The sequence below is a fragment of the Limanda limanda genome, chromosome 14 (assembly GCF_963576545.1).
Source record: "Limanda limanda chromosome 14, fLimLim1.1, whole genome shotgun sequence".
NCBI lineage: Eukaryota > Metazoa > Chordata > Actinopteri > Pleuronectiformes > Pleuronectidae > Limanda > Limanda limanda.
This window is the reverse complement of record NC_083649.1, coordinates 19,387,726-19,402,072: the sequence shown is the minus strand read 5'-3', so window position 1 is coordinate 19,402,072 and position 14,347 is coordinate 19,387,726. Positions and strand designations below refer to the sequence as shown.

The 14,347-nt window shown below is 40.0% G+C and overlaps 1 protein-coding gene across 2 annotated transcripts in view; it reads left to right on the top strand.

Annotated features, from left to right (window-relative positions):
- The first annotated feature begins 432 nt into the window (after nucleotides 1–432).
- Nucleotides 433–14,347, top strand: part of fgf11b (fibroblast growth factor 11b) — a 31,621-nt gene continuing 17,706 nt past the window's right edge. Inside the window, exon 1 of one of the 2 annotated variants that reach the window (XM_061086003.1) lies at nucleotides 433–625. In XM_061086003.1, the coding sequence (XP_060941986.1) occupies nucleotides 433–625 (193 nt within the window). Of the gene's footprint in view, nucleotides 626–12,891; nucleotides 12,931–14,347 lie in introns of those variants that run through there. The other variant, XM_061086004.1, reaches the window with a different exon arrangement.

The following is a 14,347-nucleotide window of genomic DNA, read 5'->3' as shown; positions in this document are numbered from 1 at the left end:
CTTATTTTGCGATAGAACATTTGTAAAATTGGCTCTTTAGGCACGTTTTTGATGTGAGTCGGGAAGAGGTGTAGAAATATCCTTTCTTAAAACTGAAAATGTAACTGTAGCACTTTCCTCTGTGTGCTCTGTTAGTGCCCGACTTCTTTATTTGATTTTTGGTCAGAGTGGAGGCTCCATGTTGGACTGCAGGTGAACTTGCACCTCTGCCAGTCCATCCCTGTCCAAAGGGGACCCGCAAACTAAACTCTTCCCAGTTAACCCACTTAGACGCTCAATCTCCCCTGTGGGCGCTTCTCTGAAACAACCGTCCTACTCTAGTTCTTTTTTATTATTTTTTATTTTTTTCTGAGGAACACAAGAGCTAAACCAGCAAAAAGGGGGCACAGGGAAGGAAGGCACCCCCCTCCCAAAGGTGAGAGGGGGGGGAAGATGGCAGCTCTCGCCAGCTCTCTCATTAGACAGAAACGGGCGGTCAAGGAGGACCCAGGCAACCGACCGGTAGCCAACAAGCGAAAGCCCTGTCCCAAGAGCAACAAGTCCCTGTGCCAGAAACAGATCCTGGTCCTGATCTCCAAAGTTCGACTATGTGGGGGTCGAAAGAGTCGAACCGACAAAAGACCGGGTGAGTCACCGCTGTCTTCTTCCTCTGCTTGTTCCTTCTCTTGATCTTATGTTGGGACATTTGGTCTGAAATGAAAACTGAACTAAAGTATGTTAATGTTAATGTTGTTGTGAATATCCAACCACTTTTTGAAAAATGTTTCAATAGGTTTAATAAAAGAACATTTATCTACATTAGACATTTCATGATTCAATTAATTTTCTGAATGATTGCATTTTATTTGAGTAAAAAGTCAATTTTCCTATTAAACCAAATTTAATTTGTTTTATTTAGTCCATCAAAAGGTTATTAAATGTTTTTGAATCATTCACTTCCCAACTTATAACATATACTTTATATCTGTTGCTGCCATAAATCATAAACCCTAATATTTCCCTATTAGCAGTTGTTTTCAGTGCAGCTCAATCTTGCAGTTGAACAAATGAAAAATTGAGCTGACGTGACTTTAGATGCACCGCATGGTGCTGCAGAAACAATCAACTGTGCAGTTAGCTTAAAAAAAACACAATTACAGTTGTATTCTCTAAGTACTTCCTGCAGTTGTATGCATAACTGCAGATGCATGCAAAATCAATTGTACAATTTTTTTCCACATGCAGCAGAATTTGCAATTTCCAGTTATCATTCACACATGACGTGCAGTTTCACGGTGAAGAATATTCTCATGCATGGGTTCACAAACTTGAAATGTTAAATAAATGTCAGCAGTTGGACGTATAGCGGTGCACATGTGCAGAATTCTGATTTGAATGTATTCATTGAGCACCCACACTAACACAAGCACAACATGAAGATGAGGGAGCAAATCCATTGGTTAATAAGATTCTGACTTGGAAATTAAGGAAGATACTGTTGTGGAATGATATACCTATATAATCTTGTGACTCTGGTGGAATGGACAACATTTCAAAGTCAAAAATAGATCCACACCTGCAACACAACTCACTGTGTGTAAACAAGTGCTGTGCTGTGTAACTATGTCAGCTTCTCTGATGCTTTTCTCTTTGAAAGCACAACTTCAACCCGGAGCCTCTGAAAAGAGAAATATGTGATGTGTTGCCAAAACTCTCTCTCTCTCATCAAAACTTCTTGACATGTAAAAGCCCTTTTGTTGTTTCTCATGACTGCTCTTTTGTTTCTAAATGAACTAATTCAGGAGACAGAACAGAGTAATCCCCCCCCCCCCCCCAAAATATTTTTTTCATATTCTTCTTCTCTCCTTTGGTGTGACTGGTTCATTATTTAATTCATGATGAGAAGTGTTTTGCTTTATTCATGCACAATTGATAAGTGTAGTAATGCTTTGGTTAAATTATGCATATAACAGAAATGCCACTGAACAAACCAGAGGCCAAATACTTTCATGGCTGATTGAGGCAGGAAAAGTTTATTTAGAGTTGTTTCTTGTTGTTGTTGTTGTTGTTCCCTGCGGGGGGTTAAGACTGCATCTGAGCAGATTGAACGTGAGAATGATGAGTGATGAGCAGAGCTTTGTGCTTAGTGAGGACTTTCATTTCATTCTGCACCACTCCATAACACTCTGGAAGTCAAAAACTTTGAATTTAGATACACCACATGGCCAGAAGATGATACCGTCGACTATTTATCAACTGAGTCTGCTCTGTCGGTGACTCCTTCAAGTCCTGACAGCGTGCTAAGTGGCAGTTTGTAGAGTAGTAACAGAATAGACTCTCATTTAAAGAATGATTGGCTCAGTGCATTTAAGTTCCTCTGTCATTAAAAGGAGAATCGCTTCCTGCCAATCAGGTTCCTGCACGTCAGTGGCACAGAAACCTCCATATCTCTGTTGCAGACAACCGGATTTGGTGACTTCAACAATGTGAAGAAGTCACATACTGACAACATGATGGTGAAACCGCAGTTTTATTTCTTGGAAAAAAACGTGTAGAGGCATTATTTTGCATCTGTTGTGTTTATTTCATGTATTGTTTTTTTTCGCGGAAAGTTAGGTTGTTTACATAATGATACCAGATGTTGGTCGGGTGTTGCGCTAGCAATGGGGGGGGGGATGATATGCTCTGTGTTCACAGTATTATCATTATTATCATGATTTCATGAGAATGCTATAAGTGACTTGGCCTCCCCTGAGATTTGTTGCCTGAGCTATAAGTCTCTGTAAGGCTCAACAACTCACTCGCAAACTCACAAATCGTCTTACTCACTCTAGGCAGAGTGATTTTCAGTTACTGTTAGTCCTCTTCTACATATGCAAATTTGCTACACAACACTCTATGGCAAAAAAATGTGTCATTTGGATGCCGCTTCACATTTTAAGGATTTTTGCACCACAAATAACCATGTAGGAGAGTGAACGTGACACAAATAGCTGAAAAATTCCCAACAGCAGACGAGGCAGATCAGAAAATTGGACCTCACATATTAATAAATACAATTGTATTTGTATAGTACAAAATCATAATATACAATATCTCAAGGCACTTTACATAGAATGTCGAAAACCTTGAAAATGATGCTGCAGACCAGTCCCCTCAACAGAGTCAAAAACAACCCTCCTCTTTTACCACATATGCAGCTAGAATTGTACAGTATAAATCAACATTTAACTCCACTAGATCCGAATTATATTATAATCTGCACCAACCCACAAATATAAATCCCCTCAATATGCCAGATTTTTTCATGAACCTCTGCGAATTATTCCCCTGTGAAAAATAAAAAAAAAAACGCCTGAAAATCTTGCAATGTTGAAGTAAATGAGGAGTAAAAAAACTCTTTGATCCACCTCCTGATCGACAGCTGCACCAAAATATAATGGGTTCTTCCTGAGGTCATGCTCTATCCCTCAACAACATTTTATGGAAATCGATTGATTTGATTATTCGGAATCGTGCAAAATAACAAACACAGACATAATCATAATCCCTTAAGTCAGACGTTGAAAGAAGCGTTTAAAATGGATTTCTAAGATGGAAGGAGATAACTGCTGCAGTAAACTTAACATTACATTTGAGCTTTATCCCGATATGAATCATTATCTGATTATGAAAATAATTCTATCCTAAAAATATATTTTGTTTATTTATTGTACACTTTTAATGTATAGCTGTTAATGCTGCCCCCTATAGGCATGTAAATGAATACCTGCTGCAGTTAAAATACCGGCGGTGAGTGTTATTCTTCTTATTTGATTTCAAATTGGGTCGAAAGAAAAATCCATTTAATCATCTTTTCTTATTATACTTTTTTTGACAGTATCGTCTGAAAGACTTTCTCAGACTTTGAGAAAATATTAACTTTGAAAAGGTGTTTGGTACAGGCTTAGAGATTAGAGATTATACCTCCACATTTATTCATCACAAGGGCAATACTTTTTTTCAATATGTGCACATTGCAGTTTGTCATTTGCTCGAGTTAATGCCTTGTTAGCGGGAAGCAGGTACATTTCCATTTCAACATCGTTGCGGGATAGATGTGTGGATTTTGAGAGGAGAGTTCTCAGCTGTCGAATTAACACCACACATAGGCTATATTTACAACTGTCATAAAGCCTACTCGAGCGATAGAGACGGACATAAGCCATGCTGCTTAAACATGTGGCCGGCGCAAATCTCACACTGAACGCGTTCCACAGCAAACCGCAGCATTTCAACCTGCCTCTTTCTCCCCTTCATCAGCCTACCTTACCGGTGACCCCTTCAAGAGCTGACCTGACCGGTGGAAAAAAAAACTCTCCCACTGTCAGTAATCTGCACTGTTGCCCTCTTTTCAGATCAATTCAGCTAATTAATGTATAGCGATTAATCAATAATCACCCTCCCGGTTTGTTCAAGGTGGAATCTGACTTGAAAAGGGAGCGATATCGAGCCGCCTGCCCTGTGTATCACCTTTACTACCTTTCTCTAGGTTAGAGCAAAGGAATCTTAAACACAACTCACGAGTACATGGAACTGAAGAAACAGTATTAGTGGTAGAAGAGGTATTCAGATAATTTACTCAAGTAAAAGTACTAATATCAAAAGAAAAATCCCTGCATTCAAAACTTTTAAGTAAAAGTATGTCAGTATTTTTGACAAAATGTACTTAAAGTCAGGTAAAGGTTATTATAGTGTTGTAAACTGCAAATTTGTTCTATTCTATATGATATTTTTCGGATTAATATAACTGCTGCATTATGTTGCATTTTACTGCTGCTGATGTTAAAGATTGAGCTCATTGATATACTGTTGGGTAGATTGCTCTAAAGCAATGCATCATATTCTATAAGAGTGTCATATTTCTGGGAGAACCATGTATCTTCGCTTTTCATGAGCTGATCCGGTTTTCATTTTTGCCATGGTGAATTTCCCACCTAATTCCTGACAAATGAAGTGGAGTAAAATGTTGAACATTTCCTGCTGAAAAATACACAGCAGATATTAGTAGATTTTAAATTTGCCACATATGTGAGCACATCATTTTAAGAGCTGTCTGGAAATGCCAGTCATGGTAGTAATACCATAGAACAGACCTAAGAGGGCTGAGTCATTAGAAACGAGTGTGTTCAAATATAGTGCAGACCTAGACACCTTGTAGCATCGAGTGGGCTGTTTGGCGTGGAGGTGCACTGTAGTATGTTGTAGGTGTAAGCATCCGAGGGGCCAGTCCACTGTGGGAGCACTAGGGAAGGCCCCCGGCTGAGGAATAGCAGACGGCGGATAGCATTAAGCTGACCCCGAGAGATCGGGGCCGCTAACTTGCTTACTCGACAACACCTGATCAGACAATGCAGTGTTAGGTAGCTTCTCATCAGAACTTCACTGACTGTGACAGGGGTCAGAGAGAGCGACGGGGAGAGAGAGAGAGAGGGAGAGGGAAAGAGGGAGGGAGGGGGAGTTAGTGAAGGTAAACACAGGCTTAAGGAGAAAAGTAAAGATATCACACTGATGTCAGGGAAAACTGTATCATAAGGTGGAGGCGGGTGGGCAATCACGGGGGTGGACACAGATGAAGAGATAATCAGAAATGCCGAGAGCAAAGCGTTGAGAGATAGCGTCGGAGATTAAAGGGCCGATGGGTGGAAATGAAGAGAGCTGTGAGTTAGCCCGTCATGGAGGCAGCATGTGGAGAAGAAGATGAGATGTGAAACCGTGGGGATGGCTGTGAAGCGTCACTTTTAAACAGCTTCCTCCAGACATGAACTTCTCTTGTTTAATAATCTGTCCAAGAACAGGGATAGTCCTTCACTGAGGGTTGGGGATTTTGCTTCTGTTTAAATTGAATAAAGTCGGGTGAGTGGGTTAAGGCAGGGATTGATATTTTTCATATCACTACAAAATGAAAACTTGGAAAGAATTTTTAGTGTGATTTTGATTACATTAACCGAGAAGGGTGTTATTTTGTGTGCATTGGTTTGTTTCTTATTTCCTAGGATTATGCAATAAGTACTGGACAGATTTCCACATAACTTGGTTGAAAGATAGGATGTGGGATTGGGAAGAATCCACTTTGGTGCAGATTCTTGTCAATGGCGGATACACCACTTTTTTCCACTTGCTTTAATATTGTAAAGCGTTTTTAAACTTTGTCACTGAATTTGAGGAAAATTCATAGATCTTTATAAAAAAAGAAATGCGGCATGTTTAGGGGACTGATATATATGAGTGTGTGCGTTTTGTTGCAGATCCAAATAAATATCTGTATCTGAGGATTGAATAGGGTTCCGTAAAATAAACTCATAGTGTCCTTATAGTTATTAATTTGAACTAGGTTTTTCTGATTTGTTTATTGAAGGCCAGGAAGTGTTACGTTCTCTTTAAGGACTCTTAACACTTGAGACCTGCGTTTGCATTATAGGCCATGAAACTCATAATCTCATTTACCGTCTTATAGTAAGAAATGGTTTCCTACGACTTCCCGCAGAGGTTTTGTTGGCTTCGCATAAGAGATTTCTCATGGTTACTGCAGGTTTAAGACCTTTTCAAGACTGCACAGAGTGAAACGTAAGACCGATGTCAAGTACGACGGATATGAGGGAATATCAGAGTCCCAGAATTACATGCACTGCCTCATAACAAACCCATATTGGTTTTCTGTCTGAGCACTGGTTTGTAGTGGGCAGGGCTTAGTGTGTAGGAGGTCAAGCAACCCTGATCAAACCACACCCATACAGTCCCAATGAAGAGAATAAGCCAAGTTTTTGGGTGTTGAGTGTAAACCTTTTCATTAAATACTGAAAAAGTATGTTTTTGGTAACAGTGATGAAATAGGTTATTATAAAAGTAGAAGTACTATAAATGTTCAAATGATATCCAGTGTTAAATGAAATCTGAACAATTTCCAAATAACAGATTTCTGGACAAACAAGGATTAGTGCTCGACTGCTGCTGGGGTCAGTGATGTCTGGGCGTCTTGAACAACCCTCGTTTCATCGGTCAGATTTAAAACGTCTGGTCCCAAATGGTGTTGATGAGGATGGCAGGATGGCAAAGCAGCTGTTCACGCGTTAAGAAGTAGGCGATCTAGTTTATTGCTTAAACTTTGTCCAAGATATACCCATCAGATTAAACCACAGTGAAACATCAAAGTTTGGGCTCTAATCTCCTAAAGTCTGTTATATGATGCAAAAATCCATTCAAGATTAAGCTACGCACTTAGATATTATTTTAGTTTTAAAGGTTTATCTGACTTTGTGTCTCTGGGCTGGAGAAGCTCCTCAGACACTCTGCAAATAAAGACGGTAGACACGAGGGGATCAGGGGGATCAGTTTCTTTCTCTGCGAGTATTACTGCAGTCAGAGTTTAGAGTTGGCCTGTGAAAAGATATTCAGCCGTAGAGAGGCTGTTGACAATGGCCTTAAGTCTTATTCAGAGCCAGGCGGCGGAGGAATGTGTGTACAAAGAGCATCCTTTTGTTTCTTGTCGTCCGGAGGATAGCACCTTAATCTCCCCCCACATACCTGCTAAATTGAATCTGCGGGCGCTTTGATTAACGCAGACAAGGACAAATTGAATTTACCTCTAACAAGAGGAGGAGAGCGAGGACGGAGGACGAGAGGTAACGATGACAAGACAAAGAGAGGGAGAGGGTCATGAATGGCAAAACGGCTGTCAGAGAAGCAGGAGGCACAGACCACTTTTAATAGCAAAAAGATATGAGTGCACATGGACAAAAAAGGCACTTTATGTAATCATTAAATTTTTGAAATACCTAATTAAAATCTCACATTACACAGTTCCAGTTTTTTCCCTTTTCAGAACATTCCGTGTTTAAAAGAAAGAAGAGCCTGAACGGATTGTGGATTTTTTAGGGGCAAATAATAAGCGTAAAATATTTCTGATACAGATATATTGGCTTACATATTAGATGCTTTTTTAAATTGCCAATCATTCCCAAGATGTCATTATCTAACCCTCATGACAAAGAAATGTAATCGAAAAATGTAAGTTTTTATTTTGGTGTACAGTATACCAGCGAACATAAACACCATGTGTCTGTTAAAGGTTCATATGAGTCAATTGTTATCATCCAACTGACATTGAGACAAGCTGAAAAATGGTGCTACTATAAATTTCCTTAAACATTTACATGTGATGACTTTTAGAAATAAGATTTGTTAAATCAATATAAATACCTTCACCTGTAGTTGGAGGTCCACATCATTCAGAACACCTGCAGCTGCTGGTCCTGTTCTCTCTCCGCTCCACAGTCGAAAGAAAAAAATCATCATGCTGCTCAATTCCGTCCTGAATCTGACAACAGAAAATGATGGAGAGAATCAGAGAGTGTGAAACATTTTTGAAACCTTGATTGTAAATTAAGATAGAAGAAGTGTCTCAGCTCCCTGCCACCATCCAAAAATGAAGCCAAATTATCCTGAATACAAACGATGCCATACTGTACAATGGCTTCAGGGAAGTCCCTTTTATCCAGGTCGAAACACATGCTTGACCAATCATGAGTCATTGTCAGCTGTCAATCAGGATGTTTAACCCCATTTTTATAGCATCAAATAATGAATTAAAATCAAACTTAATGGAGAAGTCAACACTTGAGCGTACAGCAGGGTGATAATGACTAGCTATAACAGCAACGACGATCTTCGGAAAAAAAACAATTTTTTTATACTATGCATTTTGACTTTTTAGTCTGCTCCATGTCCCATCCACTAACATGGGGGAGGGCGGTCAAGATGATTTGGCTTGCCTTTTAGACAGCTGTAATGTTGACCATCTTATCTCTGAGCAACTTGTTCATCAGAAGAAATGAAAGCAGTTTGTTTACACTGCACAATTACTACAGGAGAGAAAATAACTCAGAAAAGACACATGGCTGTGAAAATATACTTCTAAGGGGGTAATAAACATAAACTACTAACAAACTCCCCACCATTGTGAACACAATCTACAGTTTAAATCCACAAGTGTATTACAAAGCAACACATATCGTATATTTTGAATCACAAAACCACCTCAATTTTCCTTTCAGGGCTTATTTAATCACACGTCCTGACCTACATTATCCTAATCAGTACTCAGAATTTCAGTTTAGGAATTGACTCAGAAAGCAGAGAAAAGTCCCTGGAGACAAAAGCAAAACATTCTGAAGGCTCATTAATGCTGCCTTCACGTACGTGAAGAAATGCAGATGTTTATAAAGATGTAACTGTCACTGCAGACATACTTCCACGCCTCTCGAAGTTATGCTATTGTAGAAATTTATTCCATGATTGTCTTGCTCGAAATAATTGACCATACTGCCCCCCATGATTTTCAGTGGTACTGGTTCGTATTATCTGTTCAGACGTGCACAAACAGGTGAGAAATGAATGCAGACAACGAATAGAAGGTTCTGACACTCAGCCTTAAACTGTCTACTGTATTTTTTCTGGTAAAACAGTGTATCATTTAAAAAATAATCTTTCTCTAATCCTGTTGAGTTTGATGAAACCTATCGTTCGGGCTCTTGCTGGCTGTATCTATTCAAATACAGCTGCATGAGTATTGAAACTGTGTCAGCTAAACTTAATCTCAGACAATGTTTGGCTTCAATCCTTCAATGATTTCCCTCCTCTGGTGCCAGGCTGCTCTTAAGCGTCTCTACTCGAGGTTTACTTCCTCCTTCTCCTTCTTCCTCCTCTTCTGTGTGGGAAAATCGCTCCGTGTGAGGACTATATGAAAAGAGTTTCAGCGAGAAAAATCAATGCAGGTTCAAACACCGAGTCGTCTCTTGTTCCGTCTGCTGTGCAGTTTAAGCTCAGTTGTGTGTTTACTTGTGTGATCATCACACGATCTGACAGAGGTCCGGACCCCTCTGGGAATGTAGAGGAATGTTTGTGTTTGTTTGTTCCGAATATATTAAAGGGCCTATTTGTGTCCTTGCTGGAGGGTCCATGAGAATAAAAAAGGATAGTTGAGGTGTGTTGGGGAGCTGTTCGGCACAGTGGTCATGATCCTGTGCCTCTGTATAGTACACTATGTTATTGATGAGGCTCCGAGGCCACACCACATCACTCTCAATCCCCCTGTGCTTGGCATGTTGTTAACTGCCACTGATATGTTCCTGTCACATGTTAATGATTCACATATGTGAATACTGAAGGTGTGCCAGGGAGGCAGTGCGAGTCCTATTTGCTTCTGCCCGTGTTTGACATGCTCCTGTCAGTGCCTTTAATAAGCGGCACTAAATCGCTTTCACTTAGGTGAACCGCTGCCATTGTCACGAGAAATGATTTATGGAGCCTTGGATGTAAATTAAGAGGCCGTTGTTGGAGTTGCAGGTGACATGATGCACCTCATTCCCTCTCATTCCTTTTTTAACCTCGCCCCCTGTCCCGCGATCCCTCTTCGTCCTCCTCTACATCATCCTTTTTCAAGCTGTCTTCCCCTATCTCCTCTCCCTCCCTCTCATGCTTGTCACACTCTATATCTTTGTGTCCTTCTCTCGTTCTAACGTTGCCCTTTTCTTTTGCTCTCCCCATCCTTTCCTCCTTTATTACTGGAAAAATGTGAAACATTCAGTCTTGCCTACATGCTGTTAACCAGCGTTTATGACTTTCTTTCCTCCTCACTCCTCTCCTCTCGCCCTCTATCTTCCCACAAGATTGATAATTACTAGCAGCACTGTGGAGCACATGGCCCAGTTTAGGAAAGGAGAAAAAAAGGAACCATGTTCTCCTTTTATTAGAAGCAGAGTCACACCACACAAGAGACAGAATCCCACTTTCTTGCATGCATGCATGCATGCAGTGCACATGCATCTAGGCGCATGCATGCATGCATACACAAAGAGCGAGAGGGGAGACATAGAGAGCGACTGAAAGTGAAAGCGAGCATGATGGGAGAAAACGGGGGGAGTCAGGGAGTCCTGAAAATATAAGCTGAGGAAAACCCCTGTTGTTTGGTTTGGTCGGATCCGGAGAAGAAATGCCCTTGGCTGCTCAGTCATGCAGGCCCCCAGTAATTACCTCCACCCTTATCAAGAGCAGCGCGGCAGGAGGGAGATCAGCAAGCGACATACTGAGCTCAAATCAGGCCAGATAAATACATTAGTGTAATGATAACCAACACCTATAGCTATACACTACGCTGATAAGCGATAAACCTCAACCAACGCTTATTTTTCCAGAGCAATTACAACGCAGCTAAGGGTTTAAATGTCCTTGATAGCAGCCGTGATGCATGAAGTGATTACCTTGGGTTCTTATGTGCACTGACCTCATTTATACAGACACATACATAATTGCTGTGTGAATGGTTTTACTGTAGGTCTAGGATGCGGACTCCCCCATGGTATTTTGAAATGATTATCAGCACCAAATGAAAATTGATGAGGGGCATCCCTGTGAAGACCGAGCTGCGGCTACGGCTGGGATTAGAGACAAACCCAATTTAATAAACAAAATGCTCCTGTGACTCTGTCTGATGCTTTTGCAAAATGTATAACACTTACAGAACAAAAAGAAACACCCCCTTGTATTGGTTCATCGAATAACGGCTTGGTTTTGAATTTTACTTTATGCATCTTTGAGCAACTGGCAATTTTCAGCATCAGATGAGAAGAAAATGTAACTAACAGCTCACAACACATACACCATCTATTAAAGCCTTAAAGCCTTAAAGCCCTCTATATCTACACACCTGCTTTGTTCTTGGTGTGGAGAGGTCAGTTGGAATGAAATGGCCTGCTGATGAGTCGACATGTTGTTGGCTGTGCTGACAACACCTGTGTGCGGATGTACATACACAGACAGCGAGCTCCCTTTGAACCACACTCCACTGACCTGGATCAGGGAATGTTTTCTGTCACTCAAGCCCACATGTGTCCCCAGAGTGATGAATGTAGTCACACGCCTCCTCTCCACGGGAAATACTCAGGACAGTCGAGGCTGCAGGTTGTGTTTCTGGCATATTTATTGGAAAGTTCTGCCAAGGCAGATTTAGTCGTGCTCAGGCTGAGAGATAATGTACAGGCTATGCTGAGCTTGGGATGCACCTCCCCAGAGAGATGATAGAATACAAATGGTAAGAATCATGTTTATACACAGTCATACGATCTGACCACAGATTTAGCAAAACAAACGTTTTTCTTGATGATACAGCATCTCACCCACTTTGCAAGAGGCATTAAACTGAGTCCCTTACACTGAGATTTTTTACTAACATCTTTAAAATAGCAGATTTCAAAATCTTTGGCTGTATCTGTGAGTGCATGTAAAATGGTAAAATAATGTTGTCAAACGATGCACTAATGAACAAAGTCATTTTTACCACATGCACTACATGAGGGTATATCATGTTCTCTACAGCAATAGAGAAAGCACCTTACAGACATATCAGTAATAGGTATGATTCACACTGTGTGGAAGGTATTTTCAAATAAGTCTAAAAGTATCTGAAGTATTTGTTCAATAGAGAATCGTTCTCTATGACTGATATAAATCATTATGTGACATAATTATTGTTAAGACTGTGGCAAAGATGTAAATGTGAATAGCATTTCACTGTCGTAAGTGTTAGATTTACCCCAGTCAGTTACTTCTTTGTGTAGAAGTTGAAACTTTAGGCCACTGGCTCCCAACGGAGTCACTTCAAAGACTACTAAATAGATCTGGGGGCTCATGAGTTGATAAAAAAAAATGAAGAAAAAATGAAGTTCTTCTACATGCATTTATTTTATACCTTGGATCTTCTCTGATCTTGTAAAGTATCAGAGAGTTTTACTTTTGTGTGCCTTTAACAGTCGTTTAAGTGGAACTGCTAAGATCTCAGACATCTGAAATGTGATAATAGGCCTCAGCTAGACACACATGCTTTTTTGTGTAATGGGTCACAGGCTAAAAAAAGATTGAGCCGCTGATTTAATCTGTATCAAAGCATGTAATTTTCTAAGCTTATTATATTTTTGTTTTTTTGCGAAACTATAATCTGAAAAGTAACTACAGCTGTCAGATGAATGCAGTACAATATTTCCCTCTGGTGTTGTGCATTAGAAGAACAAATTAAATGTTAATACTACATCGTAGTACACAACTTAAGTAGAAGTACTCAGGTACTTTCAACCGGTGAATTTATGCTCCACATGCAAACAATGCATTTATACATTATTTAAGCCTATGATTGCCTTTGGCCCCCTGCGATATACTGTTTGAATACAAGCACGCTTTAACATAACCAAATCAGCAAACATGACCTTTGAGTCTGGAGAGTTTTTCTTTTTCTGTTTACCCCTGTGGAGCAGTCGAGGCTACATGCGCTCTCTGCTCGTGACCAACTCTGTGTGCTTTGCTAATCCAACCAGAGGTAGACTGCTGTCACAGTGTGTCAGTGTCTGTCAGTGTACTTCTCCAGGGCTTATGAAGGACAGGGGGGGGAAGTTGGCATGCTTTGTAATGCATGCACACTCTTATGAGGCACGGACACAAGCAGATAAGTTTAAAAGGGGCCACTGGCACTGCAGCACTTTTATGCATGAAATTTTGTTAAGTGTTGTTGGTGTTACTTGTGTAGTTTAGAATTACTAATGTGTTCATACTAATGTACATTCTAAACCTGTCTGTTTGGAGTTGGCTTTTTGATTGGCCTGTGGTTATGTTGGTTGGAGATTTCTAAATGAAATTGTAAAAGTGACCTATTATCGATAAAATGTCTTGCAACTGTTTTATGGACAATATTTTACATAAAATACTAAATTTGCTTCATCACTGCCCATGTGTGTTTCTTATATGCACGTCTGAATGATTTATTTAACAGGTGTCATTTTTCATACATGGCATGTCGGCTATTTCAGAGCCCTGTTAAGCAATCGACACAATCTTCGAATCAAGGTTCACAACTCTTCAAAGTAAAACTTATATAAAGTAAAGAGCCAAATAGCCAAAGAATAATTGACTCAATGAATGTTGTTGCCATGACAGAGATCAGCACTCTCAGATGAACAGTTCTCAAGTTATGCTTTCCACCAGACAGATAGACAGACAGATTTCTGTAATTAGAAGATAGACTTCTAAAAGTCAGGGTTTTGTCGTTCTTTTTAAAAATGTATCTCTTGCAAGTTCCCCATCTTTATCAAAGAGGTATTCAGTGCTTTAATAACTCAATTTGTACATCTTTCCATCCGTCTGCATAATAAACCTGTAACCTCAATAAAGCCTGGATGGAATTTCTTACATTTTTCCAAGGTCACTGTGACCTTACAAAACATGGTTTTAGCCATCACTCAATCCCTCCTTTGCTTAGTATGAAACCATCCACAATACCTTTTCT